Source organism: Daucus carota, chromosome 2 (assembly GCF_001625215.2).
Source record: "Daucus carota subsp. sativus chromosome 2, DH1 v3.0, whole genome shotgun sequence".
NCBI classification, from domain to species: Eukaryota; Viridiplantae; Streptophyta; class Magnoliopsida; order Apiales; family Apiaceae; genus Daucus; species Daucus carota.
In genome coordinates, this window is record NC_030382.2 from 29,985,502 (window position 1) to 30,013,106 (window position 27,605).

At 34.0% G+C, this 27,605-nt stretch overlaps 1 protein-coding gene across 1 annotated transcript; it reads left to right on the top strand.

Annotated features, from left to right (window-relative positions):
• Nucleotides 1–1,039: 1,039 nt before the first annotated feature.
• Nucleotides 1,040–27,605, top strand: LOC108208838 (DNA repair protein RAD50). The gene is made up of 26 exons (XM_017379408.2): nt 1,040–1,399; nt 1,502–1,669; nt 6,233–6,408; nt 7,014–7,128; nt 7,444–7,672; nt 7,923–8,101; nt 8,175–8,345; nt 11,974–12,078; nt 12,171–12,278; nt 12,353–12,564; nt 12,658–12,750; nt 16,429–16,556; nt 17,491–17,605; nt 17,732–17,861; nt 17,986–18,195; nt 20,855–21,063; nt 21,172–21,373; nt 25,115–25,284; nt 25,359–25,683; nt 25,776–25,901; nt 25,981–26,033; nt 26,328–26,478; nt 26,613–26,675; nt 26,839–26,972; nt 27,052–27,180; nt 27,295–27,605. The coding sequence occupies exons 1-26, from the start codon at nt 1,190–1,192 to the stop codon at nt 27,332–27,334; spliced, it is 3,951 nt and encodes a 1,316-aa protein (XP_017234897.1). The 5' UTR covers nt 1,040–1,189; the 3' UTR covers nt 27,335–27,605.

Here is a 27,605-nt window from a genome sequence, read left to right on the forward strand (position 1 = left end):
TCAAGCTGCCCATAATTCCGGTACAATCATCCTTCCTCCATCTCCACCTTCACCTCCACTATCTCCACCACCGTCACCATCATCTGAATCGAAAACGTGAACAGATCTGAAGATTCTAAGCAGTTTCTGGAACATATCTGGAGATTCTGGACAGTTGCTGCAAGTTTTCACTACTTCCTACGACACAGATCACTAAATCCTACAGAGAATATCACTAAATTGTACCGAGAATATCACTAACTTGTATTGGTTTCTAGTTTTTATTTCTAAGAGTGGTTTCTATTTGATCATGAGCCTATATCTATATAGATATATATTATGTATTTTTTACTAAAATATCTTCGGGTTGGGTCGGGTTGGCCTAATAAAATCTAAAATCGTGTCTAACTCATTAAAATTGGGCTGGAGCCGATTCAACCCAATGAAATAACAGTTTATAATTTTAGGTTTGGTTCGGCCGAAAATACGGCTGGTTTGGATCTGGTTAAACTGTTTGGACAACCCGTGTACACCCCTGCTTGGAGAACCCGTGTACACCCCTACTTCTACTCTAGTTCTTTATTTTAAGTGAAGAATCAGTTGTTTTAAGTTTAAGTAAAAGCCGGTATTACGGCTCGTATCCAGTGTTACAGAAATCGGGAATCGGACCTAATCGGTTCAGCTACCGATTCAGGGATTAATCGGAAATCGGAGATTAATCGGAAGGATTAATCGGCGTGAAAATCGGAGTTATTTTAATATAAAAATATTATTTAATATTTAGTTATTATTATATTAGCTATTTAGTAATTAATATATTTACTATATTCATAAACTTTATAATTACTCATATTTAAAGTAATATAGTATTTTAATTCTAATAATATATCATATATACTTCAATTAAGAAATATATATAAGGATTAATCGGATTTCAAAAATCGGATCGATAGCCGACCTTGTAGGGGTTAATCGGTTAAATCGGGGATTTTTATAACACTGGTCGTATCTAAATAAAGGGCTAAAGGCTTATAGTTCTAAACCAAAAAAAAAAAAAGAAAAACCAAAAACGAAAGAAGAATACAGAAAGTGGTGGCAAAGCCCAGTTTGTAGGGTACGATACAAAGAGGTGCTGTGCTGCATAAACCCCACTCCACCGGACTAGCGACGGAAGCGATTATAGATGCTTGGCGTAATATACAAGTAGAAGATGAGTACAGTCGATAAGATGCTGATTAAGGGTATCCGGGCTTTTGACCCGGAGAACAAGCACGTCATCACCTTCTTCCGTCCCTTAACTCTCATTGTGGGCCCCAACGGCGCTGGCAAAACTACCATCATCGAGTGCTTGAAGCTCTCCTGCACCGGCGAATTACCCCCAAATGCTAGGTCTGGCCACAGCTTCGTTCACGATCCCAAGGTATCTTATATTTATATAATCCCCCTTCTCTCTCTCTCCATCTCTCTCTCTCTCTCCCTCTCTCTCTAATCGATGTATTAATCTCTCCATCTCTCTCCATAGGTCGCAGGAGAAACAGAAACCAAGGGCCAGATCAAGCTTCGCTTCAAGACAGCAGCTGGGAAGGATGTTGTGTGCATAAGGTCATTTCAGCTCACACAAAAAACTTCCAAAATGGAGTACAAGGCAATCGAGAGTGTTCTTCAGACTATTAATCCTCACACAGGGGAGGTACTTACGCTGCCTACCCGTCTCTATACTTTAGGTGTCAATTTATGCATTAGAGCTTTAATATGCTGTATGCTGCCTTGTTCACGTTTTAATTCTTCATATAACTTTTCTTCTATGCATGTTTATCTGGGAGAGATATGTGACTTCTGTCCTCTAAGAAATCTGTTGCTCTTCAATGATGATCAGTAATGATAGTGGAGTAGGGAGTGATTATAGGAGTCTGCTAGTGATTTGGGTTAGAATAGAAAACTCTCCCAAGAGGTTTCAGGAACACCATATGTTAATCTCAGAATATAATGTGCTTTCCTAATTAAACTAAAACTGTAAAATTTTGTTATTGATATATTTAAACCTTTTTTAGAATGGTCTTCCTAAGCCCCTCCCAAGTACTTTTGTTGGGGTTTTTTGTTGGACCGTTCTTTATAAATTCTCCGAAAAGACTATAAATTTGATAAAATCACAATGAGTAGGATACAACACCAAAGATTGTTGCATAAACAACACCTAGGAACGACCACGTTTAGGCCTATATACACAACCACCCTTGACCATCGTGGATGCATTGGCATGAGGGGTAACATGATGAACATCTTAATTAACAAGCCTTGGATGTCCGGGAATGGCTTTGAAAAGCTTCAATGGAAGAACATCATGCTTAAAATTGTCACTAAACTTTAGAATTAAGTTTTACCAAGCACTCTTGGATAGACCCGAAGTTTAATATATCATTAAATCAAGTTATATCTTTAGGATTTGTTGGTAATTCTAACTTTATAACCATTGGGGCTTACAACATTTGAACACAACTTATGACCATGTGTGACTTTAACATGTAAGATTTGTTGGCGTTGTACATGTGAATTATTCGAATTATTCATACCCTCTTGCACATTCTCATTGTTTAGTACTGGACAACTTTCGAAACAATTATTTATGTTGACGACACACAATGAAAAACTTGGGCTAATCAATCATAGAAACTCCACTACCCAAAGAATTTCTCTACCGTTGATTAGTGTTACCTGGTATGCGGCACGACCATGGATCTGCGAACTGATTCGCTTGTATTGGAACACGGGTCAACTTTGTCCTGAAACGCTATAGATCGCGTACCAGATTCTCAATCGGTTCAAGCGAACCACATCTGTCAGTTGCAAGCAATCGTAAAAACAGAAAAAGGAAGGAAAGGAATGATTGTTGTGTTTGCTTGTGTTCTTTGATGTCATGGTCCTACTGATATGTGTGTGTATATAATACGTAACTTTATATATTCAAAGAAGTTGAGGAAGAAGACTGTTGATGCCTTGAAGATTGCCTCGAAATCCGAATGATTGAAAGTTGAACTATACATTTGATTATAAAATATTTAATTTTTTTTTTTTTGGAACTGGAAATATTTTTGTCTTACAAAATATTAGAGGGATCCGTATATTGATCCATGAAATGTAAGAATGAACAAAATCATTACAAAAATTTTGCTTCTCTCTTTTAACATATGCATAGTATTTACAATAAATAATCTTATTAGAAGGATCTGTATTTTGATCTGCGAACTTGATTTGCGGCTCCTCGAACCCGATTTATACAAACTTGCGTTTCACGTACCCATACTCGTACTGCGTCCCCGATTGATCCGTGGAAGAAGGGAGATTAACTATAAATTTTTAAAAAAAAGCAACCCTAAGAAGAGATTAAGTTCAATATATATATATATATATATATATATATATATATATATATTCTAAAATCAAGTCTTTAAAAACAACGATACAACATAAAATATACTCCCTCCGTCCCACCCGATTCTATACATTGAGGTTGGGCATGGAGGTCAAGAAATATGTATAAAGTAGTGTGAAAGAGGAAGAAAAGTGGGTTAAGTGGTGAGACCTATTAGTATTTAATTGATAGATTGTGAAAAGTGGATGAAAGTACGGGTGTAATTAGTTTATATATTATAAAATTTTGCTGCTTTAGAAATTTATGTTATGTAAAGATTTGAGATGGACATACCGAAAAGGAAAGTGTAAAGAAATGGATGGGACGGAGGGAGTAATTAATAAGAATAAAAACCAAGGCCTATAAATGATTCGTCTTATTACAGTTAAACTAATAACCAGACCCTACATAAGTATCATCTATACTAACATACTGACTAATACACTTATACAACCGTACTAAAATAAATAGTTAGTGTAGAAGCTACATATTCTCCCATTGTTGGACAAACATACAGTTTCATAAAAGGCAAGAACCATGCTTGTGGATGTGGAACGAATAGAAACTTTTTGTACCTCCATGCAAATGTAAGAATCCGTCATGACCACATTATTTTTGTTCAACTGATCTTCCGTATCTTTATCTAATATATGGTCAGATTCTTATGCAATTTTGTCTCCCTTTACTACTATTACAGTTTCTAGTTGTGATGTATCATTTTCAGGTGTAAAATATTCATAAGAACATTTTAATCTCTCCTCATGCCACTTTACTTCATTTTTAATACTATTGTGTACGTCTGTCTCAAGTTTTTAAGTTCAGAATATGATTTCTGTAACTTCAAGTCTATAAGATGACTTATCTAAGTCCTCCTGCAACGTGTGCTCATATTCAAATAACTTGTTTCTCCGAGAACTTTTATTGGGCTTTTTGACTCGTCCTTCATCAAATAACTTATTACCTTATGTAAATAAAATAAGGTGTTTGACTAGCGAATCAATAGGTAATAATATCTTTTTGTGGTAGGCCGGTTGATTTAGTAATGATGTACTTTTGAGACCGTCCTGTACTCTATGTTTGTACCAGAGGAAGTCTTTGTAGCTATTTAATAAAGGAGATATTTTCAGATCTCAATCATCCAACTTTGGAATGAATGGTGTGAGATGTGGGGTACCTAGCCAGTATTATCTTGAGTTGTCAAGAACCTAGTAATATACCTCCCTCTGCATATCACGTGTAGATTTATCTTTATATATATAATTTACTTCAAGAGAATGCAAAGCATTTTTTGTGGCTTTCTCTTCATTCTCGGGTTCCTGGTGGACTGTTAAATTTTGGTTTGACCTCATTGTGTATATATGTTAACTTGAATTGTGAGGATTACACGTCCTATTCCAATGGAATATAAGATCCAGTTGTGCTTGCTGGAAGATGTCAAGTTTATTACTAATTGTTGGCTGTTATAATAAACTGAATTTTGCTGCATGCTAAGATATTGAATTTGGGAGTTCTCTGCTTACATTCTATTAATCTGGTTCTTTCGTTTTAATTTAATATTTACACAATTTTTCCAAAGGAAACTCCATATTTAGAACATGTATTCTTGTTTGCGTCCTCTAACACTTAAAATTACTTCCCCACATATCTATTATGCCTAGTACACTTGTTCTTCTGGTCAAGTTTTTCATTGAGTCCAAAAAGAAAAGTAAAACTCAAATTTGTTTACCCTGAAAACTAATTACGGCAAGTAGTGGTCATGATGATTCCAGCTGTGACAATATGTATCTTGAGTTAATATATTAGGAGTTAGTATTTTGTTTTTTATTAAAAAGTCAGAACATTAGCTTATGAAAGAGGGTTGCTAAAGAAGAAGCTTTGCCCTATTTTGTTTTAAGCGAGTGTACCATCTCCCGAATCAGCTCAATCACCTACGAAGAAAGGAGCCCGTTCCTCGACTATGAGATGTAATGCATCTCGACCAACGGCAAAAAACGGGCTAGCTAGCAATAGGTTTAGCCAGGGCATTTACAACACGACCCAAATAGGCCTCACTCACAGGTATCTGAGCAATTCTTCCTGTTGCTTTTACAGAACTTCCTTCTTGTATCAGCAAACCATCACCCATTAATACAACACCGACATTTGTTGTTATGAAATTGCGGACCTGTATTTACTATATTTGATAGTTTCACTATTTTTTGTGTCTTTGCAACAATCCGAGGAGAATGCAACCACTTGATATTGTAGCAGAAGATCAATAAGTCTCTGCTTATCCAAGATGAGAAATGTAATCATAAAACAACACTAGGCTCACAATCTACTAAACAAAAATACCCTCCATGATAAATATATAATACAAGACAAGAAAACAAAGTTCTAAATAGGTGAGGATTATGTTCGCTTCGGAATTTAAAAAATAGCAAGGGCCATTATGTACTTGCCTAGTTTATTATCCACTTATCTTGAAGAACATTTGTTTCTGCTGTTTCTAGCAAATCAGAAGTAGAGCCTTGTGGTTGGTGTTCAACCTTTTTTACACCAAAGACAAAGAAATGCTTTTTGTGTCCACAGAAGAATAGTCCTTGCGGATGATATAATGACAAAGTAGACCTATTTCTTGAAGATAGTTAGCAGGGGAATGTCATAACCTAAGCAAATAGAAAGTTGCAAGAGTGTGCTGTTTAGGTAGGGAGAACAGTGCCCCTCGACTTTAGGAATAAAATTGCAAGTATCATCATTTTCTATACTATACTATTCGTAAGATGTGTTGTAGTTATTGTAGTAGAACTCATCATATGACTAATTTTCTGCTGTGCCTCATATGTACTCTTACAAACATTGCAGAAAGTTTGTCTTAGTTATCGTTGTGCTGATATGGACCGGGAAATTCCAGCTCTTATGGGTGTCTCGAAGGCTGTGCTTGAAAATGTTATATTTGTACATCAAGATGAGGCCAACTGGCCATTGCAAGATCCTTCTACTCTAAAAAAGAAGTTCGATGATATTTTTTCCGCAACCAGGTACATTTATTTTCAGATAAAGCATAAACAAGCATCCAGAATCCAGATGATGTACAAATCCATGATTTTTGTTAGTTGACGGTCCATCGTAATTTCAACTATTTTATTGCAGACCATCATTTTCTCCTCTTTAGTTGAAATAGCATAACATGCTCACACGCAATACGCTTCAATATATACTATTAATACAGAGAAGGTGGTTCATGTATTAAATACATGTTATATCCCCCATTGAATCCTATATTCCAAAATTCTAGTCATACAATCTTGACAAATATGGTTTTAGTTGGTTTTTGCATCTCCTATACATATACACTAATGTAAAGCTCAGTAAAAAGAGGGATTAAAGTAAACTAGGCTTGCAGGTATTTTGATTTGTACTGAACTACTGATAGTGAATGTGAGGAACAAATAAGGAATCTGTAGTAATGTATTATCTATAAAAATTTGAATTTAATTGTGTACTTCTAAACCATGATGAATATATCCTGTGTTTAAAGATATAGATTTATCGTGGTTCCAAAATTTTTCAGTTTCTGTAATTTCATGTTACTGCATTGTTGCATTGATTCGCTGAAATGTCATCTGTCATTTGATACGCTTAGATATACGAAGGCATTGGAGATTATTAAAAAGCTTCACAAGGATCAGGCCCAAGAAATTAAAACATACAAGCTAAAGTTGGAGAATCTTCAAACATTGAAAGATGCTGCATACAAGGTATCTTCAATTAGTTTACATTCTCCAGTAGGACAGTGGTGCACATTTGATTATGACTGTTTTGACTGCCTAGTTTGATTTGTCATGCAAATTGTGGTTGGGCGAAAGACACCCTATTCAGCACAATTGATTTTTAATAATTATAATCAAGTCAATTTTTTATTTGTGAAGATAAGAGATTTGAAAAGAATTTGTAGTGGTACTGAATTTGCAATGGTCTTACTATTTTGTCAGTTATCTGGCTAGTTTATTGCATTTGTTGAGAAAGTTGTTTCTCCACTTGTTTGAATCATTGGCCTGTCCTTCCTGCTACAGCTCCGAGAGAGTATTGCTGAAGATCAGAAGAAAACGGAATTGTTGAAAAGTCAAATTGAAGAGATAGAAAATAACATCCGAAGTTTAGATGCCAAAATTCAAAATACTGAAAGCACACGGAAAGTTTTGGAGGACCAACAGAATCTGATCTCAAATAAGAAGACTGAAAGAAGCACTTTGTTGAAGGAGAAAGAGAGACAATATAATGCTTTGGAAGTGGAAATTGATGGTATACCAAATTGTTGATGCTGAGAGTAGAAAGCCTGTTTCTTTATATATTATATATATATATATATATATATATATATATATATTTGGTTTTTTCTGTTTGATGATATTCTTTGTTTACCTATTTAATATGTTTATGGTACTAATGTTTGATATGCAATTTGACTTCTAGTAAGAATAATCTAGTGTTCATGATGCTGATGTGTGTATCTTTGTTTTGAATCTTGTGCATTTTTTTACCATTTGTTTAGACAGTGATGAAGATTTAAGGAGATGGAATAGCACAGCTGAAGCACAGACTGCAGCTTTAAAATCTAAAATTTGCAAGTGGGAGAGGGAAAAGGAAGAAATAGCCATTCGGGCTGTTGTGCACAAGGACAATATCAACAAGCGTATACAAGAGATCAGCAAACTTCAAACTGAGGCTGAAGTACATGCACTGTGCTGATAATCTTTATACCCAACTTGCAATATTTTTTACTAATGTTACATACGTTTTGTAGGCATGTATGTCTTTGAAAAAGGAAAGAGATGCAACTATCCAAAGGCTTTATGAAATGCTTAATTTGGGAACTCTTCCAGATGTCCCCTTCAGCAATGAAGTTGCTTTAAACCTAACTAATTGCATAGAATTAAGGTTGGAAGATTGCAGAAAGGACTTGGAAGATCAGAGGGTAAAGATTTTCTCATTATTGTTTTCATCAGATGTGCTCATAGTCTTGTGGTATTTTGTACAGTAGTAACATCTAAGTAGATTATCTTTCTTTTTAAATTAGCGGTAATGCTTTATAGTTCATCACCTTTCTCCATCAACATATAATTTTAAATTAGTGATTTGGTAAAGTATAGTACTGATTTTTATTTGGTATCCACAGGAGTTATCTTTCTTATGAACTAAAGCTATGGGATTTAAAATAGTTTTCACCCATTTCTTTCTTTGTGTTCCATACATTTAATATATCACAGAACTGTCTTTATAAATAATACACTGATACAACTGGTTGCTTATGTGAAGCGATATTAGGCATTTAAGCTGAGGCAATGCACAAATTCTAACTATTAGGAAACTATTAGATGTAATGATAGATGCATCAGAGCAACTCCAACGTTATCACCTGCTAGGCAAAAAGTTGAGATGTCAAGTATTATACCTATCCTTCAAAAAAAAAAAAAAAAAACACAGCTACAACCACTGAGCCTGTTAGGTAAATTTATACCTATCGACAATTAGGTATGCTAAATCTATTGATCCATAGGCCATCACTATATCATCCACCTCATCTCCTGCCTCATCCTTCCCGCTAATTTTTCTCTCTAGCTGCATCAATCTCTGTTTTACAACTCGACTACACACATATTTATACTATATACATAAAATTTAGGTTTATAATAGTGTCTTTAATTTTACAATTAAATAATAAAAGAAGATATATTTTACTATTTATTATAAAAACATTATATAAACACAAATATGTAAATGTATTATTATTTTAAGATATAATTTATATTTTTCGTTTTAAAACTTTACATCATTTTGAGCTATATATATATAATATTTTCGATGAGAAGATAATCTATATGATATTTTTTGTCAAAACAATATGAAGTTTTTATTTTAAAACAAAAATAAAAGGTTAGTAAAAAAACCCATAACCATTTGAATTGAAAAATAATAATAAAATACTGTTTTTGAAATATAACTAACCATTATAGTTAGCACCATTGGAGTACAACATCTTACAGGTTTAACAAATTTTACATAACTATTATTTTATATTATTTTAGCTAACCATTTTAGCTAATGCCCTTGGAGATGCTCTTACTGTCCAAGATTTGGCTGTTTGTCTGAGCTTTAAAGCAACTTTATATAAATATCACTCGAAAGTAATGTTTTTGACTGTGTCTTAAAATCATGGTGTCAAATCGAACCTTGACGTCTGAGTACCTCCAAAAGACTAGTCGACAAGTCTCCCGGCTAGTCATAAAAAGCTGACGTGTTGGTTAAATACATAATTTTACTAGATTTAATATATTATATAACTAAACACAGCAACTTCATAATTTAAATATATAGTAATAAAATAATAAATATACATTGAGTGTAGTCACCACATGATAATATCCCAAAATAAATATCAAACAATCCTAACTGTAATGAAAATCAAGCAAAGTCATCCATATTAATTTGATGTTCATTTTCATTTCTATGTGTATTTTCATTGGTACAATTAGTCGGAGGTACACCAAAATCATGGTTCTTATCGCCTATTCGAGCCTTGAGGCCCCTGACTAAACTAGTCGTTGACGTGTTAACTATGCAAAAAAGTAAAAGTAACTTCTAAGTAAATTATAAGTTGAAATATGTAATTTGACTTGTGATGATCAATATTATCCTTTGCAATTGGTTCACCTTTTTGAATATAGGGGCGTTAGGTTTTCCCGGGAATTTATATAATGTGCTGATATCATATGGTTCAATAAGTTTGGTTCGTTGTTTGAATGAATATACTCTCTCAAGAATTAATAGTTATGGAAGTATTTTTAATTCTTTTTACGTAAGTATAGTTTTTCTATTGTCAACTATATTTGCAACTTTTTAAAATGTAATTATCTGTGTATAATTTCATTTTATTCAAGTAATAATTAAATATAATCATTTTATGTTATAATTCAATTTTTTAATTAATATAGAAAAGTAAAATTTAACGTAGATTTGAAGATGAGTGGGCAAAAGATAAAAGATAATAGGTTTAATTTCGTTTTGGATACTACCATACCTCCCCCTAGCTTTCTTAAACCAATAATACTTCATGGGTTTGTGGTGTAAGACACTTGGTATGGATTTATCTCATTATAAAACCACCATACTTGATAAGTGATAACAGAATTTGACGAACTACGGGGTACTTAAAATATTTCTTAACTTATTGTTTGTATCATAATAATATTTTTATTTATATTAATTGATTTTTTTCTGGACATGTGTTAAACTAGATCAATTACAATTATGTGTTTTATTTATAAAGCCTTTTAAAATTAATTGGTCCGTTGACATTGGTTTTTGAAATAAGCAGACCACATGTCTTTTATTTAGGATAGATTTTAATATAGCTGAACCATTAATTGTAATCAGTATTCCTTTAAGAAGTTTCTAATTAGAATAATTAGATGTTTTTCAGTGATTATATTTTCTTAAGAATAATAGGCCTGTAGACTAGCCCGAACCACTGACCAATGACTGATTGCCAAACTTCTATGTTTTTGCTTTAGTAATATAATAATAACTAGCTTATATCCCAGGGGATACACAGTTGACTTTTAATATTTATTTAAAATTTTAATAATACTGTGAAGAGTTTAAGATTTTATTAATTCTAAATTACATTTAGAAGTGACCTTATAAAATAGATCTAAATAAGTAGGCTTATTGACGTGTTTGGATTGATATGTTTTTAATAAGCTCGTTAAAATAAGTTTTTAATAAATAAGTACATTAAACTAGATTTAATTATAAATAGGGCCAGGAGATATGTTCAGATTATATTGTTTAAATATGTTTTAATTAGAATAGAGCAGGTCCGTTAGAATATGTTCTATAATAAAAAGGCTTGTCAATTGGTTTAAATGCTGACCGACCGAAACTTTTTATGTTTCGACATTAATAGTATAGTTTAGATATAGATAGTATTAATTTTTTACTATTTTCTAAAGAAAATAATATAATATCAAGTGAATTACAAGTAGAAAAAGTTCTGTAGAACAAAGAACTGGTTTGTATCGTCTGGTAACATGGCAAACTAGTTTAGATGTTAATATGATGGTAGAGAGTATTTAGTCAAAGTGAGATACAACCTTACTTATGAGGCTAAACATAGCACATTCTAGTTTCTTACAAATAAACACACATTAATTTATGATTTAGAACTGATCCTTAGTAATTGATGCTAATTTTTATGCAGAACTGAGAGATATAATAAAAATCCTATTTTTTAAGCAAGCTTCTTTCAGTCTGCACTTGCATCTTTAGTTGTTTTTGTGGCACGATTTTGCTAATAATATCTTCTCTGAGCTGTCAAGTTCACTGAATTTATTTGTCTCACACCTTACTAGACATTTTACTATTTTAGTGCAATAGTACGCGTGATGTTCTATTGTCGTCGTATCTTCAGACTCATCAATATATTGAAAAGATGACTAATGAGGCCCATTTTTTCAGAGGTCTTGTATTCAGTGTAATGATGTATATGATACTTATTGATGAATTTGACTGAAATCCGTCCTTTATATATATTTATATATCAGGAATCAAACAAGAAAGAGATTCAGGTGGTGTGGGAACTTTACAATGCTGCAACGGACCGTTGGAAAGATGTTCAAGCCCAACAAAATGCTAAACGTGAAATCAAGGTTCATGTTTAGGGTTGCATGCTATGAACTGTATTCTCGGTCTATCATGTTACATGTCAAAATGGCTTAATTTTCACATATTCTTTTTGCAGAATGGAAATATAAAACGTATAGAAGAGAAGGAGAAGGAGCGGTATACAAGGGAACTCCAAATATCAGATGTCGACCTGGTTCACATTGATGAGAGGGAAAAACAAATGGTTGTGATATGTTTTAATTATTGCAACTTGGATTTGTTTGACAACCATATAGCTTATGGTTTTTAACCTTCCAGGGGATTGATGTAGCTAGAAAGATAATGCAGCTTGAACAGAGAAACTTTAAGACACTCATTGAGCAAGCACATTTGGAAATAGTAACATCAACCCATCAGCTTACAACTCTTAACCGCGAGAAAGATATCATGGCTGCAGACTCTGCGGATAGGAGGTCTCTCTCTGATAAGAAGAATGTGCTAGAAAACAACAGGAAGAAACACAGAAAGATGCAAGTCAAATTGTCTCCCTTGCTCTGGATTTTTTTTCCCTTTTCACTTAAGGTTCCTTCTTATAATATGTGCTTTATCCGTGTAAATTTCAGAATAGATGAGTTCAAGGATAGAATTAGAGTAGTACTAAAAGGAAGGTTTCCTCCAGAGAAGGATGTGAAGAAAGAAGTTATAAAAGCTCTAAGGTAGTATTTAATCAATTATATCATGCTTATGTGTCCACAAAAAATTTTCATATACATGTTCAATAGTCTTGATTATAGTGTGTCGGACCATCTTATCAACCTTTAGCACATCCCTAATTGCTTTTAACTGAAAGACAGTTGACTTTTAACCATATAATTTCTCGCATTGAGAATTTTTTATTGCCCACGTGATTGATAGTAAACTTCTTCGCCAAGTGTAATAGCCACGAATTGGTCGTTCTCATCTTTCGGGGCTTATCACCAAGGTCATAGGTTTAAGAGAAGTTTTATATTGCATCCACACACACAGACATATATGTGTATTAATTTCTTAATTTTTCGTAGTGCTATCTAGTACTTGTATAAGTTGTATTTTTCTGCATTATAGTCTTTAATGCCGTAATCTCTTCCTACTCGCGGGGTATGCTTCTTAATTATATAACTTTGTTCCTTGATAAAGTTCTTAGTTCGCTATAATAAAATAAAATATAAACTTGTAAAATACATACTTTATTGAGCCACGTTTTATTACACAGATGCTAACCTTGATCTATTTTACCTTGATTATCATCACAAATGGAATGAATTCAAACAAGTGGATTTTTACACTCCTTCAACAACATTATTTTTCATTCACTAATATTGCATATATCATTTTGAAATCACTTCATCTCAAAACAGAGATGTTTTTAACAATTTATTGTACACTATATATTATTATTATTATTATTATTATATTATATACATGCTTATATTATATATATGTTGTTCATTGTTATTCACCAAAAGGCTAAGAGATCCTCTCATGTTACACCAGACATGCATAAGTTTTTGTTCCTTTATTGATTCAATGATGATAAAATTTTGAGTTGCTTGCAAAATATTTTGCAAGATCCAATAATATAAACAGTGCGCTCAGTTTTATAATAAACCTGTCATCTTAGTTAAAAGAGCTACAAACCCGTTTGTGTTTTACTATTGCCCATTTACAGATCCTATTACGAATATAGTGTAAAATGCATATAAAAACTACATTCATTTTCTCATTGTCACATAAAAGAGAGAACCAATTCAATTACACCAAATCCATTAGTAAGCTACTTCAATCAGAAACAAGTACCCAACATCAGTAGACGATGCTAGGAAATTAGGAAACTGGATTTATTAATATTGGACTGTTCTTTATCTAGTTGATAATCTGGAGAATATATATTCTAGTCTTGAGTGTTAAGGGGCTTGGGACTACTTTTCATCTTAAAGACCGATAATTGCCTTGTGTTGAATTGTTTAAACTTTGAGGCTGTTTAGCTTGTTTTAACTTTTAGGGTAACGATATTATAATCACCACCACTCCTTAACCTAGTGCTTATGATGCTTAGGATCACCACCATATTCGCATAATTAACCTTACTGGATTACATTAGGGTCTTAGACTGAATCATTCTAAAGTCTTATTTATACCATTATGTCTAACATGACCCCTAGTCCTCTAGAGTTTTGTTTTTCTGTATCTTTACTTTCGGTTGGGTGATTATAATTTTTATGTTATATTATTTCGACATTCTTTTTTCCTTGATTTTTTATTACTATCAATTAATTTGTGTTTTGCGGCTCACTGGTGCATGAAATTGGGACAGTATATTGGAAAATTTTGTGTACCAATTTCTCCTGGTGTGGTGATTGTTCAGCTGTTAAAATTGCATTAGGTGCATTAATTCAGTGAGCAGTGAGGCGTGAGGCTCAGCCTGTGAGGTGTGAGGCACGCCTTTCTCTAGCAAAGGACAAAAAATCTCAAAAGTTTAAAATTTGCAAAATTATATTCTCTTCACTTTTTATTTGTGAAGTCAGTAGCAAAGTTCATGTTTCTAGGGTGCGTCATCGATGTGCCAAAAATTCATTGAACTTCTTATAATTTTTTTACAAAGTTGTAGTTGTAGTTGGCCAGTTTATTTCGGCTTATTTTCGGATTTGGAGTTCGGGACTAGACCCGATTTTAGAAAAAGACTCGGGATTTGACCTGGGTTGTCGCATATGGTATCCAAAGCCAACTCTTGAAAGCTTGATTCATCATGTTGCCGGAGGTGGGGACACGAAGGCTGGTGGTATTATCCCGCAATGGACAGAGATCCGGAGGCGGGGACACGAAGCCAGCCGGTATTATCTTACAATGGCTAGAGAGGTGGCTATCCGTTTCGGCCTAACGAGGACGTCAGGAATTTAAGTGGGGGAGTTTGTAACACCCCAATCTCATATCGAAAAGTGTGGAGACTTCAGTTCAGTTTATAAGCATAAGTACTACTACCAATTGCACTAACAAATCATGATCTTTTGGGGGCCTGTGGTGGGCTCGTGGATTACCCAAGTTGTTGCAGTTGGGCCAGTTTATTTCGGCCTATTTTCAGATTCGGAGTTCGGGACTTGACCCGATTTTGAAAAAAGACTTGGGATTTGACCCTGGTTGCCGCATATCATTTATAACATCCCAAGCCCATAACTAGATGTATACTGACCCAACAACCCATCATAGGTCGGCCCAAAAGTGCTAGCAAATCGGTATACATTAGGTATTTTCTTGTTCTTATAAAGGTTCTTAATCTTATCAATGTGGGATGTTACATACACCCCCTCTTATATGCTCGACGTCCTCATTGAGACAATAATCAAACTTACGAAACCCGGGCAGTGCCTTTGCACTTCCGGCCGGGTAGAGCTCCGATACCATATATAACATCCCAAGCCCATAACTAGATGCATACCGGACCCAACAACCCACCACAGGTCGGCCCAAAAGTGTTAGCAAATTGCTATACATTAGTTATTTGCTTGTGCGTATAAAGGACCCAAATACTCTTAATCTTATCAATGTGGGATGTTACAAAACTTGTGTCCAGTCACCCTATATCAGAATTGCTATTTTATTGTAGACCTGAATTAGAATTGAAAGCACGCCACCAACAGTTTTCAATCTCACTTGCAAACTTCGTGTAGTTGGTGTGCTATCTAGTACCAAAAATAGTACTTATTTGAGGTTCTGGCTTGTTGCACTTGCTAATTTAAATATTGTAACTTTTTTTAATCCATTTTGTAATTTTGACATGGAATTGATGGAAGAGAAAGTGAATGTCTTAATTACAAAAATATTTTGTATGATCTCAGTATATTTGACTAGGATTTTTTTTTTTCACAATTTTAAAATGTAGGCTTAATAGCATGTTGTGATTGTATTAACATTTTACAAACTACTCTGTTTGGCCTTGATGCATGTGTCCCATTAGGGTTAATGCTGAACAGATTTAAAGAATATACTTTTTAATCTCAGTTCCACAGAATACACACATATGCCACACATGGGCATCAGTGATGTCGATACACATGCACTTAAAGGTCGAGTTTGGTGGGATATGTCCACCTGTCTTTTAGGCGGAGCAATACGGTGCATTGCAGATTTGCAGGTTTGAGCAAGTTGGAAGCCTATAATATATAATGACTTTAGTTGTCTGTAATGTGACTTCAAATGACAGTATATGATTTAGTACAGAGCATCATTTGTTTAGTGTTGTTATGCTACAATAAGCTACATGTATCAATCTGGCTCTCCTGGACAGTGTACGCCATCCTCACTTTTTTAGTGGTTTCGGTTAAGATTCTATGTTTGATGATTTACATTTCCTTGTGCAGGGCACTTGAATTGGAGCACGATGATTTACATGTTAAATCACGTGAAGCGGAGATGGAAGTCAATATGTTGCAAATGAAAAAAGAAGAAGCTGAGAATCACCTTTCCCAGCTTCACAAGGATAGAGATTGTAAGCTTTGTTTTGTAGTTTTGAAAGAGAAAAAGGTCTACTATAACATGATATTATGGGATGTTGCCCTTTTCGGCACATCTGCAGCCTCTAAAATTGCATTATAATTTTTGGGTAATTAGTGCATCTCTCCTAGATCTATTACAGGGAGTTGCTCATAGTATAGATGTTTTACTTGCTTTTGGCCCGGTCACATTCTCTGGATGCATTGGTTTATGATAACTTAAAATACATCTTCCTTGTGGCTTAAATAATGGAAGGTGCTGTTTTGGCTTAAAATTAGCGAAAAGGGCGAAAACCTTGTGAATTGCTATATCTGTGGTTGTGTGTGTGTGTATAGATTTGCCCCCAACTGGGACCACTACATTAGGGAAGGAATAGTGGCTTATGTAACCGTAACTATACCCTATTTTTTTTCCAGCAGGAGTGTGAAATTTAAATGGGAATTATTATAGTAATGAAGTGAATCAATGTAACATATTCAGTATACAATAGTAACTACACCTTATTCTGCGATTGGTGAACTGAAGCCTTAACGGAAATCATTACATTAATGATGTTAAGATTCAATGTGTCTAATCTTAGTGGTTTGTACTGTTTGTATTTGAAGTATTATATAATGACTTCCAGTTGCATTTTAGGTGTTTTTATTTCCATCTATCTGCGGGGCTGTCTTTGATAACTATATATGCGGGTCTGGTTCAAATGAAAACCAGACAAGGCGGGAACAGGCAGAGTTGGTTTTTTTAACAATCATCTACTGCTTTTTGATTATATTAAGTAGTATGCTTATTTAGTGAAAGGTGTTGAATGATTTCGGTTGGTAGTATTATGTGGATCTGAAATAATATTTAGAACCTCCATTCATCTAAGACCTAATTCTGTAACTGTTTGGTTATATGTAATCAGTTTGTTTGTCCTTGTTCTACTGCAGCAAGAAAGAGATTCCTTGAGTCAAAGTTGAAGTCTTTAGATCAGCAGACTGCTAGTATAGATCTGTATCTTGAAGTCTTGGACAGAGCAAGAGCACAAAGAGATGATAAAAAGAGGTTCTTTGACCTAATTCTTCTCAAACAATTTTGGACAGACACGTGTATATATCTACTTGGCATATATCAACGATAGTTGCTATAATAAATTTTTGTTATTTTTATTACCTGATAATTTTCCTGCAGTAAATACAATATGGCTGAAGGAATGCGGCAAATGTTTGATCCTTTCGAAAGAGTTGCGCGTGCTCATCATATGTGCCCTTGTTGTGAGCGCTCTTTCTCTGCTGAAGAGGAAGATGACTTTGTTAAAAAGGTTGGTACATTTTCTATTTTTGTTCAGTAGTTTAAGCTGGCAAATTTAGATTCACCGAGATGCTCTTAAGTAAATTGAAATATTTCGTGTTTAATTTTCTTACAATGGATATGTACGTTTACAGCAAAGAGTGAAAGCGACAAATTCTGTTGAGCGTATCAAGGCTTTGGCTACAGAGTGTACACATGTTGATTCTTCTTTTCAGCAGTTAGAAAAGCTTCGTATAGTATATGAGGAATATACTAAACTTTGGAAGGAAACAATTCCACTTGCAGAGAAGAATCTGAACAAGCTTAGTGCAGAGATGGATATAAAGTCTCAATCCCTCGATGATGTAACTCTCTGAGTAACCTGGCTGTGTTTAAGTTTTATTTGTTCAGTTCATATAATATTTAATCTGATTGTATGTCTAACTGTGTTATCTGCTAATGTGCTTAAAATTTCTCTTTCTTAGTTGATTTTAGTTCTCCAGCCGGGTGTACAAAGTAGCTTATATCAAAGAGGTTATATCTTTTCACCCTATCTACCCCATGGTGACTTTCACCTCCTTCCGCCTGATATTCAGACATTTTACAGTGGGGATATCTACAGGGAGTGTTCATTAGACAGATTTTGAGATATTGGTGATCTTCTCTTTGTTGGTTATACTTCCTCCTATAAGATTTTAATGTCTCAACTCTCAAGAGCGTTGAGAATGAAATTACGGAACATGGATCCCTGATCTCCACCATTGGGTATTATGTCAAAGTGCCCACCATTTTCTTCAAAAACTATCAAGTGACTACCCGATCCCCACGGTGACTCATTTAAGCCATTATAATCAATATATATATATATATATATATATATATCACTCGGTTATATCTTGAAATAATATTAATGACAAAGTTAACAAACAGATGATGTATGTGCTACAATCTTTTTATATTTCTTTGTAATCTTTGGTTCTATTTTTTTTTTGTAATCCATGTGTCTCACACATCATCTGCCAATCAGGATTGCATTAAGTTTTCTGTTGATTATTTTTGAAGATTTGACAGTGATATATAGTGATTCTAGTGGCTAAAATGAGTCCCCATGGAGATCGGGAAGGCACTTGATAGTTTTTGGCGAGAAAAGTGGGCACATTGATATAAAACCCTATTGTATTGTTATATTAGATTTAAAATACAATAGCGACAGTAGCTTGAGGATGGCTGCAATCTTTTCTTCCCTTCTGTGTTCAAAGAGAGCCATCCAGGCTAGAACTATTCACATGATCTATTTGGTTAAGTCAAAGAGCCCTTTAAGATATGTAGAACTGATTTTGAGGAACTTGAAAAGATTCCATGCTAAATCACCTAGTACAAAATAAAGTGTAATTGCGCGACTTAGCTAGATTATTATTTAGACATTCATTTCTCTCAATGTAGGCATTTTACAGTAGATTACACCAAGGTGGGATGGTGAAAATACTATCAATTAGTTTTTGTTATTGATTTATTATTGTAGGGTGCTGGGATGCATAACAGAAAGAGTGTTTAGAAGACAAAGTGAATTCTGTCAAAAAAAAAGAAGAAAGAAGACAAAGTGAACCAAGTCTGGTGTTTGCGCAAAAATGATTTAGTGTATTGCATACAATATTTATTCTTTATATGCATTAATTGGATGTCCTTTAACCCTCAATTCCTGCAATGTTCTTCATCCCATTGCGCAGAATACAGCCCTTGAAACTTCATTTTTACTTGTTTAAATACTTCTTTCAGCTAAAGAAAATGATATTATTTCCATATGCTTTATCTTATGGTCCACAACTTGTTATTTTTGTGATAAGATCCATTCACTATTTGTCCCTTTCCCTTTATCTCTCATCATTGTCTTTAAATCTTTCCTTCATTGCTCGTTTCGTAGATCAATATCTGGCCTATCGCTTAATATAGATAGGACATTCAAGAATTTTATAGCTTGAGTTCTCATCAGAAGTAAGAAATGTATGCTCAATATTAAAGCTCAAAATAGTGGCAGCATTAAGTTTAGAACATTAATTATCTAGGAACCACTCCCCCCTTAGAAATTCCTTAATATCCTAATTCGGCTCTGTGATCTTGGATATATTATCCTCTGTATCAGAAGATGATTGGAGTGTATAATCTTATTGTTCATGAATTTGAATGTTATCGTTTATTTATTTTGTGTATTATCAATATATTGATGATTGGTCGTGGCGAAGTCAGAAATTAGTTGATGGTAGATGAAGTTTGCTTTCCCTCTTGATACCCTACAAATCTCAAAGCCAGTTTTTCTTCTCTTCAACTCATATTCTTTCTGTGTGTATATTATTTCATCTCTTATTTTAAGCATTAGTAAAAGATTTGGTTTTATTTTGGGCTAGCATTGTGGGTTGAAGATAAACTATTATGTATTGGGCTGTGTTCTGCTGCCTTGGACATATCCTGGGTACATTATATAAAAATTGATTTCTAGAAGTCAGGTACTCGCTGCACCTTCTCGGCACCTAGTCCTTCCGCCACATCCCCAAAATTTACAATAAAATCTTACCAAATGCGCTGTATAGCATTAGACATTCATTAAAATCCTTTGAATTGCTGGACATTGTTAAGTTTACGTACGCATGCTTTACATCATTTCAATATCTGGACTGGGAGGGAGGTGAGGCCATTATTCATGTTCTATAGGTAGTTACTTATGGGAAAAGTATAGCATTACCAATTCATGTATGGGGAAATCAGAGTACTGAACCAGTTGATGCATGTACTGTAACCAGACAAACACTTCAACCATGCAAAACTCAGATTTTACATAATAGTATGATGTTTTCTTATTGGATATTATGTATTAGTATGTGCATTGTGCTGTAAAATTTCAGGAATCAATTAAATTCTTTTCCTAATCAAGGTCCTTGCTCATTTGACAATAAGGTCATGAATCATTATGACCGGATAATGAAGCCTTTTAACCATAAAGCCTTTTACTTAATCCTCATTATTTGACAGGTGCTAGGCGTTTTAGCTCAAATTAAGGCTGATAAGGACTCTGTTGAAGTTCTAGTGCAGCCGGTAGAAACAGCAGATAAAATTTTCCATGACATACAGGCTCAGCAGAATGAAGTTGATGATTTAGAAGCCAAGTTTGATATCCAAGGTCAAGATACCAAATCGATGGAGGACATTCAGGCTGAGATAAATACGTTGCAGAAGAAAATGTATTATATATTAAATTTGTTTGTTTAGAAGCTGTACTATTTCCAGTTTTTTATCAATAAAGTAGACTTAGTAACTGGCATGTAATTTCTATGTTATGTGGACACCAGCGATAATCTACATAATGAAAGGGAGAGATTGCATGTTGAACAGTCTGATATGGAAGGAGATCTTCATCGTCTACAGTTGAGGTGGGCTGATGCAAGGGAGGTGAAGGTGAAAGCATCTAGTGCTTTGACTGAACTGAAGAAGATTGAGGCGGAGTTGGAACATTTGGCAGAGGAACAGAGACAAATCAATCTTGAAGAGAAGGTACTGAGATTGATTAAGCTTCTGCCTTGTTTTAATTTACATTTATTCATCTATGCTACACTATTAATACTGAATTTGAGATCTTTTCTATTCGGTCTGGTTTGACCCATTTTTAAAATATTATATTATTAATGCTAAATTATATGATAAATATTATGTATTTTTTATTAGAAATTTAAAGTACTACCTGCAACTATAAAATAACTACTTAATCACATGTAACTATAGCCACAATTAGCTCATTGGTTTGACCCATTCTTCTTAGTTGCATCGTTTTGTATATGGTATTTATTTTAGTGGTTTGTGTTGGAGTAAGACCATATAACCAATAAAAAACCAAATACGAACCAATCCAATTAAAAAGAATGGAAAAGGATGTGGGGCTCGGGGATGGAAGGGGGCCTGGGTGGGACCTAGTCGGGCCATGTGGGGTCAAGTTTGGACTCTATCTGAGCTTGTGAGGGCCTATCCGGAGCCTTGGTGAGGCTTTGGGGGCCGGGGGTGTATTGGGTGGGTCCCGTCGGCCGGGTGGGTGATGTCAGCTGGGTGTGTATTGGGTGGGTCCTGGGGTCGGGGTCGGGTGGATGATGTCATATAGGGGTGGTTTCTCTTTCGTCTTTAGGTTTATTCTAATGGTTTGTATTTGAGTAAATGCATATATATATATATATATATATATATATATATATATATATATATATATATATATATATAGGGGAGGGTTCTGGTACAAACTTACAAACTCTTTTTGTTCAACACATATATAACTTGAGTTCAACATTTTTTAAGATATTTTGTTGAACATCGATCAAAATTGTGTTGGAGAAGTACATAAACTAATTTTTCAATATATGAACTAAGTTAAACGCATTATATAACCAATATTTATATTTCTATACCCTACCCAAACCCCAGAGGTATAGTTTAAGCATCTTTATAACTATATTCAACACAATGATAATTAGTGTTCTACACCCGATGTTGAACCCCAATTACAAATGTGTTGACTGCACGATTTATTTATGCGTTTTTTTTAAAAATTGTGATTTTTTTCAAGAATTTTCAACATGAATACTTTCTATAACTAAAGATTAACATGATGGGAGAATAAAAAAATTCAAAAAAAAAGTTTGTAAGTTTGTAACTTAAAAAAGTTTTTATTTGATCCTATCCCTATATATATATATATATATATATATATATATATATATATATATATATATATATATATATATATATATATATATATATATATATACATATATATACTTGCACTTACCCAATGAAGGACCTTATAGCGAATACTAATAAGAGATACATATGTCCTGCAACATGTTCGGTATATAAAATATTATAAAAATATATTACATGGAGTATAAATTAATAAATATATGTCATGTAATATATTTTTCATATAAAATATGTTCGAACATAAGCAAAATAAGTTGTAGGACATGTGGGTCTTCCATTAGGACACTTTATGAGCTACTTTATAGAATACAACTATATATATGTGTGTGCGCGAGCGCGTCAACAATTTAGAGAGAACCTTCTTATATGGAGTCCCGTAGCATCTCATCACAAATTACTGATTCTATTATAAAATAGACATAAAATGTGATTCTAGTGTACAATACTATGATATATATATTATAATTTATTTTACACTTTGAAATTTGAATAAAAAAGTTGATTTCAAAATTGGTTCCACATTAAAATCATTCGGAATAATTACAATTCTGTTGTAGAATCATGATGAAGTATTGCATAATTTTTAATAATTCTTGGAAGAAAAACTTACATAATTTTGTTTTTTGATTACTAATTAAAATTTGTGATTATATTTCATGGGTCGCGCTCAAGAGAGAAGCAGTCCTTAAAATAGAACCATAGAACCACTAGGGTTCTACAGCAGAACCCTAAATTTTAAATAAATTTTTGGGATCTAAATCTAAATACTTGTTTTTTTCATGTTTTTTCATTGTTATTAGATATTTAATATTATAAGTACATATTAATGTCTTTTTGAAGAGAACAAATAAAATTAGGAAAAAAGAACAATGAACATATAAAAATTATCAAATTAAAATAAAATTTTATATTAGATACAAATTTTTATATAACTTATTTATGACCGCCCGTAGTTCGCGCAGACTGTTAGCTAGTGCAGCTTGTATTTACTAAAGAGGATATTGTACCATTTTTATACTACCCATCAATTAACTATGGCCACTTTTAATTTCAATATCAGATTCTTGGTTTAAACAAATTCGGACACCATCACATGACAAAAACAAAAAAAACAAAAAAAATCGGACACCATCATATGTAAACTGTATTTTTCTCTATAATGTCTGACAACGTACAGTACTTCTTGAATTATTGATACTATTGATACTATTTGTTTCTCCTATATGATTAAAGATTTTATAGCTACCTACATGTTTTCTATTTAATGGAGAGGGGTTTGCTGAGGCACTTGCCTACTGCATGCAAAGAAGCTACTTGAGATCTTCTCTTTAGATTGCAATAGTAATTATGTAGGCGGAGAGGCATGAGGCCATGTATTGCTTTGCATGGAAGAACAAGGAATCATGTTTGAATATATAGGATGGACTCGGTTCATGATGTTTCATACCTGTTAAGTGGTTAATGTGAAATACATTCTTACTCCCATGTGTCGCTGTTTGGTTGATAGAAATTATGTGTTGGAATGGGAATATCATTTCCATGATTCGGGTAATTCTTTTCTTATGGGGATTCAAAATTACTCCCTATCCTATTTTCCCCGTTACCCAGGCCTTTCGTTCCCATTGCCATCAACAATTCAAACGGCCTCTAAAATCAGGAGTGCATGGTGTGTGTGATTGCATGGTGGTTTACCTGAGTTTGTGTTATATGTCCCTGTAGGTTCTTTAAAGCTGTTCATCAGCCCTCCAAGGTGATAGGATTACCTGGCAGTCCTCATAGGGATTGACCACATGGGGTACGTACCTTACAGTGGCTTATACGGTCTGGGTGACTGCGTCATAGCCTTGTGCCCTATCTTGCAAATGTATGTGCTCATGGGCTGTGTCCTGTGAACCCTGGATCCAGCCTTATTTTGAAAAATTGACTTGTAGCTTTCAGTGGCTTAGTCGGTCTGGGTGACTGCGTCATAGCCTGTGCCCTATCTTGAAAATGCATGTGCTCATGGACTGTGTCCTTTATTCTGTCAACCCTAAATCCAGCCTGATCTTGAGAAATTGAAACCTTAGTACGTGGGTGTGTGTGCAATTATCTTTCTTTCTGTTTGGGTGTCGTTGAGATTCATAAGTCAAAGTTATTTGAATTGTTTTTTAATTATTAAATTGTTTGTTATTGGATAAGTAGATTAGTTGGAGATTAGTATGAATAAGTTAGTAGTGATGAGCATTTTGAAGTCTTGTTTTTAAAGGACGTTTATCCTTATGTGTTAGCCTATACAAGTTGATGGATTCATAATATATATATAAGATCGGTAAAATCATTTTCTGTGGCCTAACATTTTCTTCTTTTTTTATGAATAGAAAACCAACAGGTGCATATTGAATGATGAATGGGCTTACATAATTTTAATTCTGATTTTTATTTTTTATTCTGTTAATGATATGAATTTCCCCTTTTATATTAGTTTTATACTGTTTGTTTCAATAATAAGACTCCGTACTGGTTCTTTTTTGTTGGTGCAAATCTTTTTAATATTTGCTTTCTTCTCTTCAGCATGTGTCAGAGGCTCTTGGTCCTCTACTTAAGGAGAAACAGAAATTGCTAAATGACTACGATGTTACAAAAGAAAGTCTTGAGAGAAGATATGAGGAACAAGATAAATGTGTAAGGAGTTATGAAATGGAATTTAGGACACTTCTGAATCAGAACTCAAAGATTAAAGAGTATGTTATGTTCTCATGATTAATTGGTATATCTCTTTCATAAGTGTTGTTGATCAGCTATTCTGTTAAACTAGGTATAATGAATTAAAGAAGCTCGAATTGTTAAACAATGCGTCAGAGAATAAAGCAGTCCTGGATTCTCAACTCCAAAATTGCAATACGAGGGTAGAAGAGATTTCAGCTGAACTATCAAAAAGTAATGAACTTCTACAAAATCAAGCGGGACTAAAAAGAAATATCCAAGACAATCTGCATTACAGGATAACAAAACAAAGAGTGGATGAGCTTGGTTACGAGATCGAACTTATGGAAGAAAAAATTGCTGAAATGGGTGGAGTTTCCAAATTTGAAGCTGAGGTTGACAAACTCAAGCAAGAAAGAGATAGGTTTTCTTCTGAGGTATGTGGCATTTGCAGTTAATGATTTTCAGCTTTTTCTATCTTTTCATTCTGAAAGCAAATAGAGATTTGAGATCTGGTTAAATTTTGCAGTCAAACAGGTACTTAGGTACAGTTTCGGTTCATCAAAGTAATATTTCAAAAAACAAGATTGATCTCAAACAGGCACAGTACAAGGACATTGACAAGCGCTATTTTGATCAAATGATTCAGCTTAAGGTGAAGCACAACCCTGATGGGATTTTTTATTAATGACTCATTTTTGATTTTGGTGGTAAGTTTATGGCTTTTGTGACAGACAACTGAGATGGCCAACAAAGATCTGGACAGATATTACAATGCTCTTGACAAGTAAGTTTTAGTTCCCTGTATTAGTTTTTAACTTCCTCTATTGTTGTAATGGAATAATGTTGACTTTATTCGGACAATGGCAGTCTCTTTATTAGGTTCCATGTGGAATGCTGTAAATATATACACTATAGCATTGAAGTATATAAGCTCGATGGTTACTGGAAGAGGGACTGATGTGTTGTGTTTGTCGAGGGTTCCACTAATGTTTCAGTTTGTGTTATTATGCCTTCGCCTATCTTAGCTTATGATGTTTATTTGTTTGTCTGTTATCTTGATACTCTTTCCTGTATCCAGAGCTCTCATGCGCTTCCACACAATGAAAATGGAAGAGATAAATAAAATTATACGGGAGTTGTGGCAGCAAACTTACAGAGGTCAGGATATTGATTATATTAGTATTCACTCTGATTCTGAAGGGGCTGGTACTCGCTCTTACAGCTACAAGGTTTGGAAAAAACATCTACCTTGGTCCTTTTTGTCTTTGCTCCTTTTGCAGGTCATGTCTTAATTTTTATTATCATACATCTTCATATAAACTTCACTCATATAACATTTGTGTATGTATGATTATGCATTTAGCTTTTAATGCAAACTGGTGATGCGGAACTAGAAATGCGTGGCAGATGTAGTGCAGGTCAAAAGGTTGGTTAATGGTGATGATATGAATTGGCTTTCTCTATTTATATTAGAATAACTGTGTGTAACAAATAATAAGATAATGATATCCATCACTTACTTTTGGGCTTTGGCTTAGTTGTGATGTAGGTCTCGGTTGTAATCATAACTTATGTAATTTTGGTTTCAGGTTCTTGCTTCACTTATCATACGTTTGGCACTAGCTGAGACTTTTTGCCTCAATTGTGGAATACTAGCTCTAGATGAGCCAACTACAAATCTAGATGGCCCCAACGCTGAGAGTCTTGCTGCAGCTCTTTTAAGGTATTACCATGCAATCATGCAAATCCTCACTTTTTGTTATTCTGAGCTAGCATTTTATGCTTAAATTCAACTTGTGTAGAATTATGGAGGATAGGAAAGGGCAGGAGAATTTTCAACTAATAGTAATCACACATGATGAGAGATTTGCTCAGCTCATTGGTCAGCGTCAGCACGCAGAAAAATATTATCGGATAACTAAAGATGACCAGTAAGCCTAAGCGTTGTTCTCGCCTTTGCTTTCTGATATATGAAGCTTTTTTCCATTGTAGTTTCTTTTTTCCTTCTAGTTTAAAACCTAATATTTTTAATGAACCTTTATCAGTCAGCACAGTATTATTGAGGCCCAGGAGATCTTTGAATGAAAGCTAATTCGGAATGCCAATGGAGTAGCTGCAGGGACAAAGTTCTGAACTATTTGTTTACTCATTTGAGCGACTAGTTTTTCAAATTCGAGCTGGGTACATCCAGTGGGCAAATGGCGAAGTACCTTTGGACATGAACTATACATGTAAAACATAATTTAATCATAACACTATACGGTTTGGCTCTTTAAGCATTTTCTCCCCCCTTCAATTTTTCACTTTATTGTAGTTCTCGATTGTGTTTTACTGTATATGTAATTTGTTTTCCCAA

Coding starts and splice junctions, on each gene's coding strand:
- LOC108208838 (XM_017379408.2), top strand. CDS start 1,190: ATGAGTACAGTCGATAAGATGCTGATTAAGGGTATCCGGGCTTTTGAC. Junction 1,670..6,232: donor TTAATCCTCACACAGGGGAG/GTACTTACGCTG, acceptor CAAACATTGCAG/AAAGTTTGTCTTAGTTATCG. Junction 16,557..17,490: donor GCTTCACAAGGATAGAGATT/GTAAGCTTTGTT, acceptor GTTCTACTGCAG/CAAGAAAGAGATTCCTTGAG.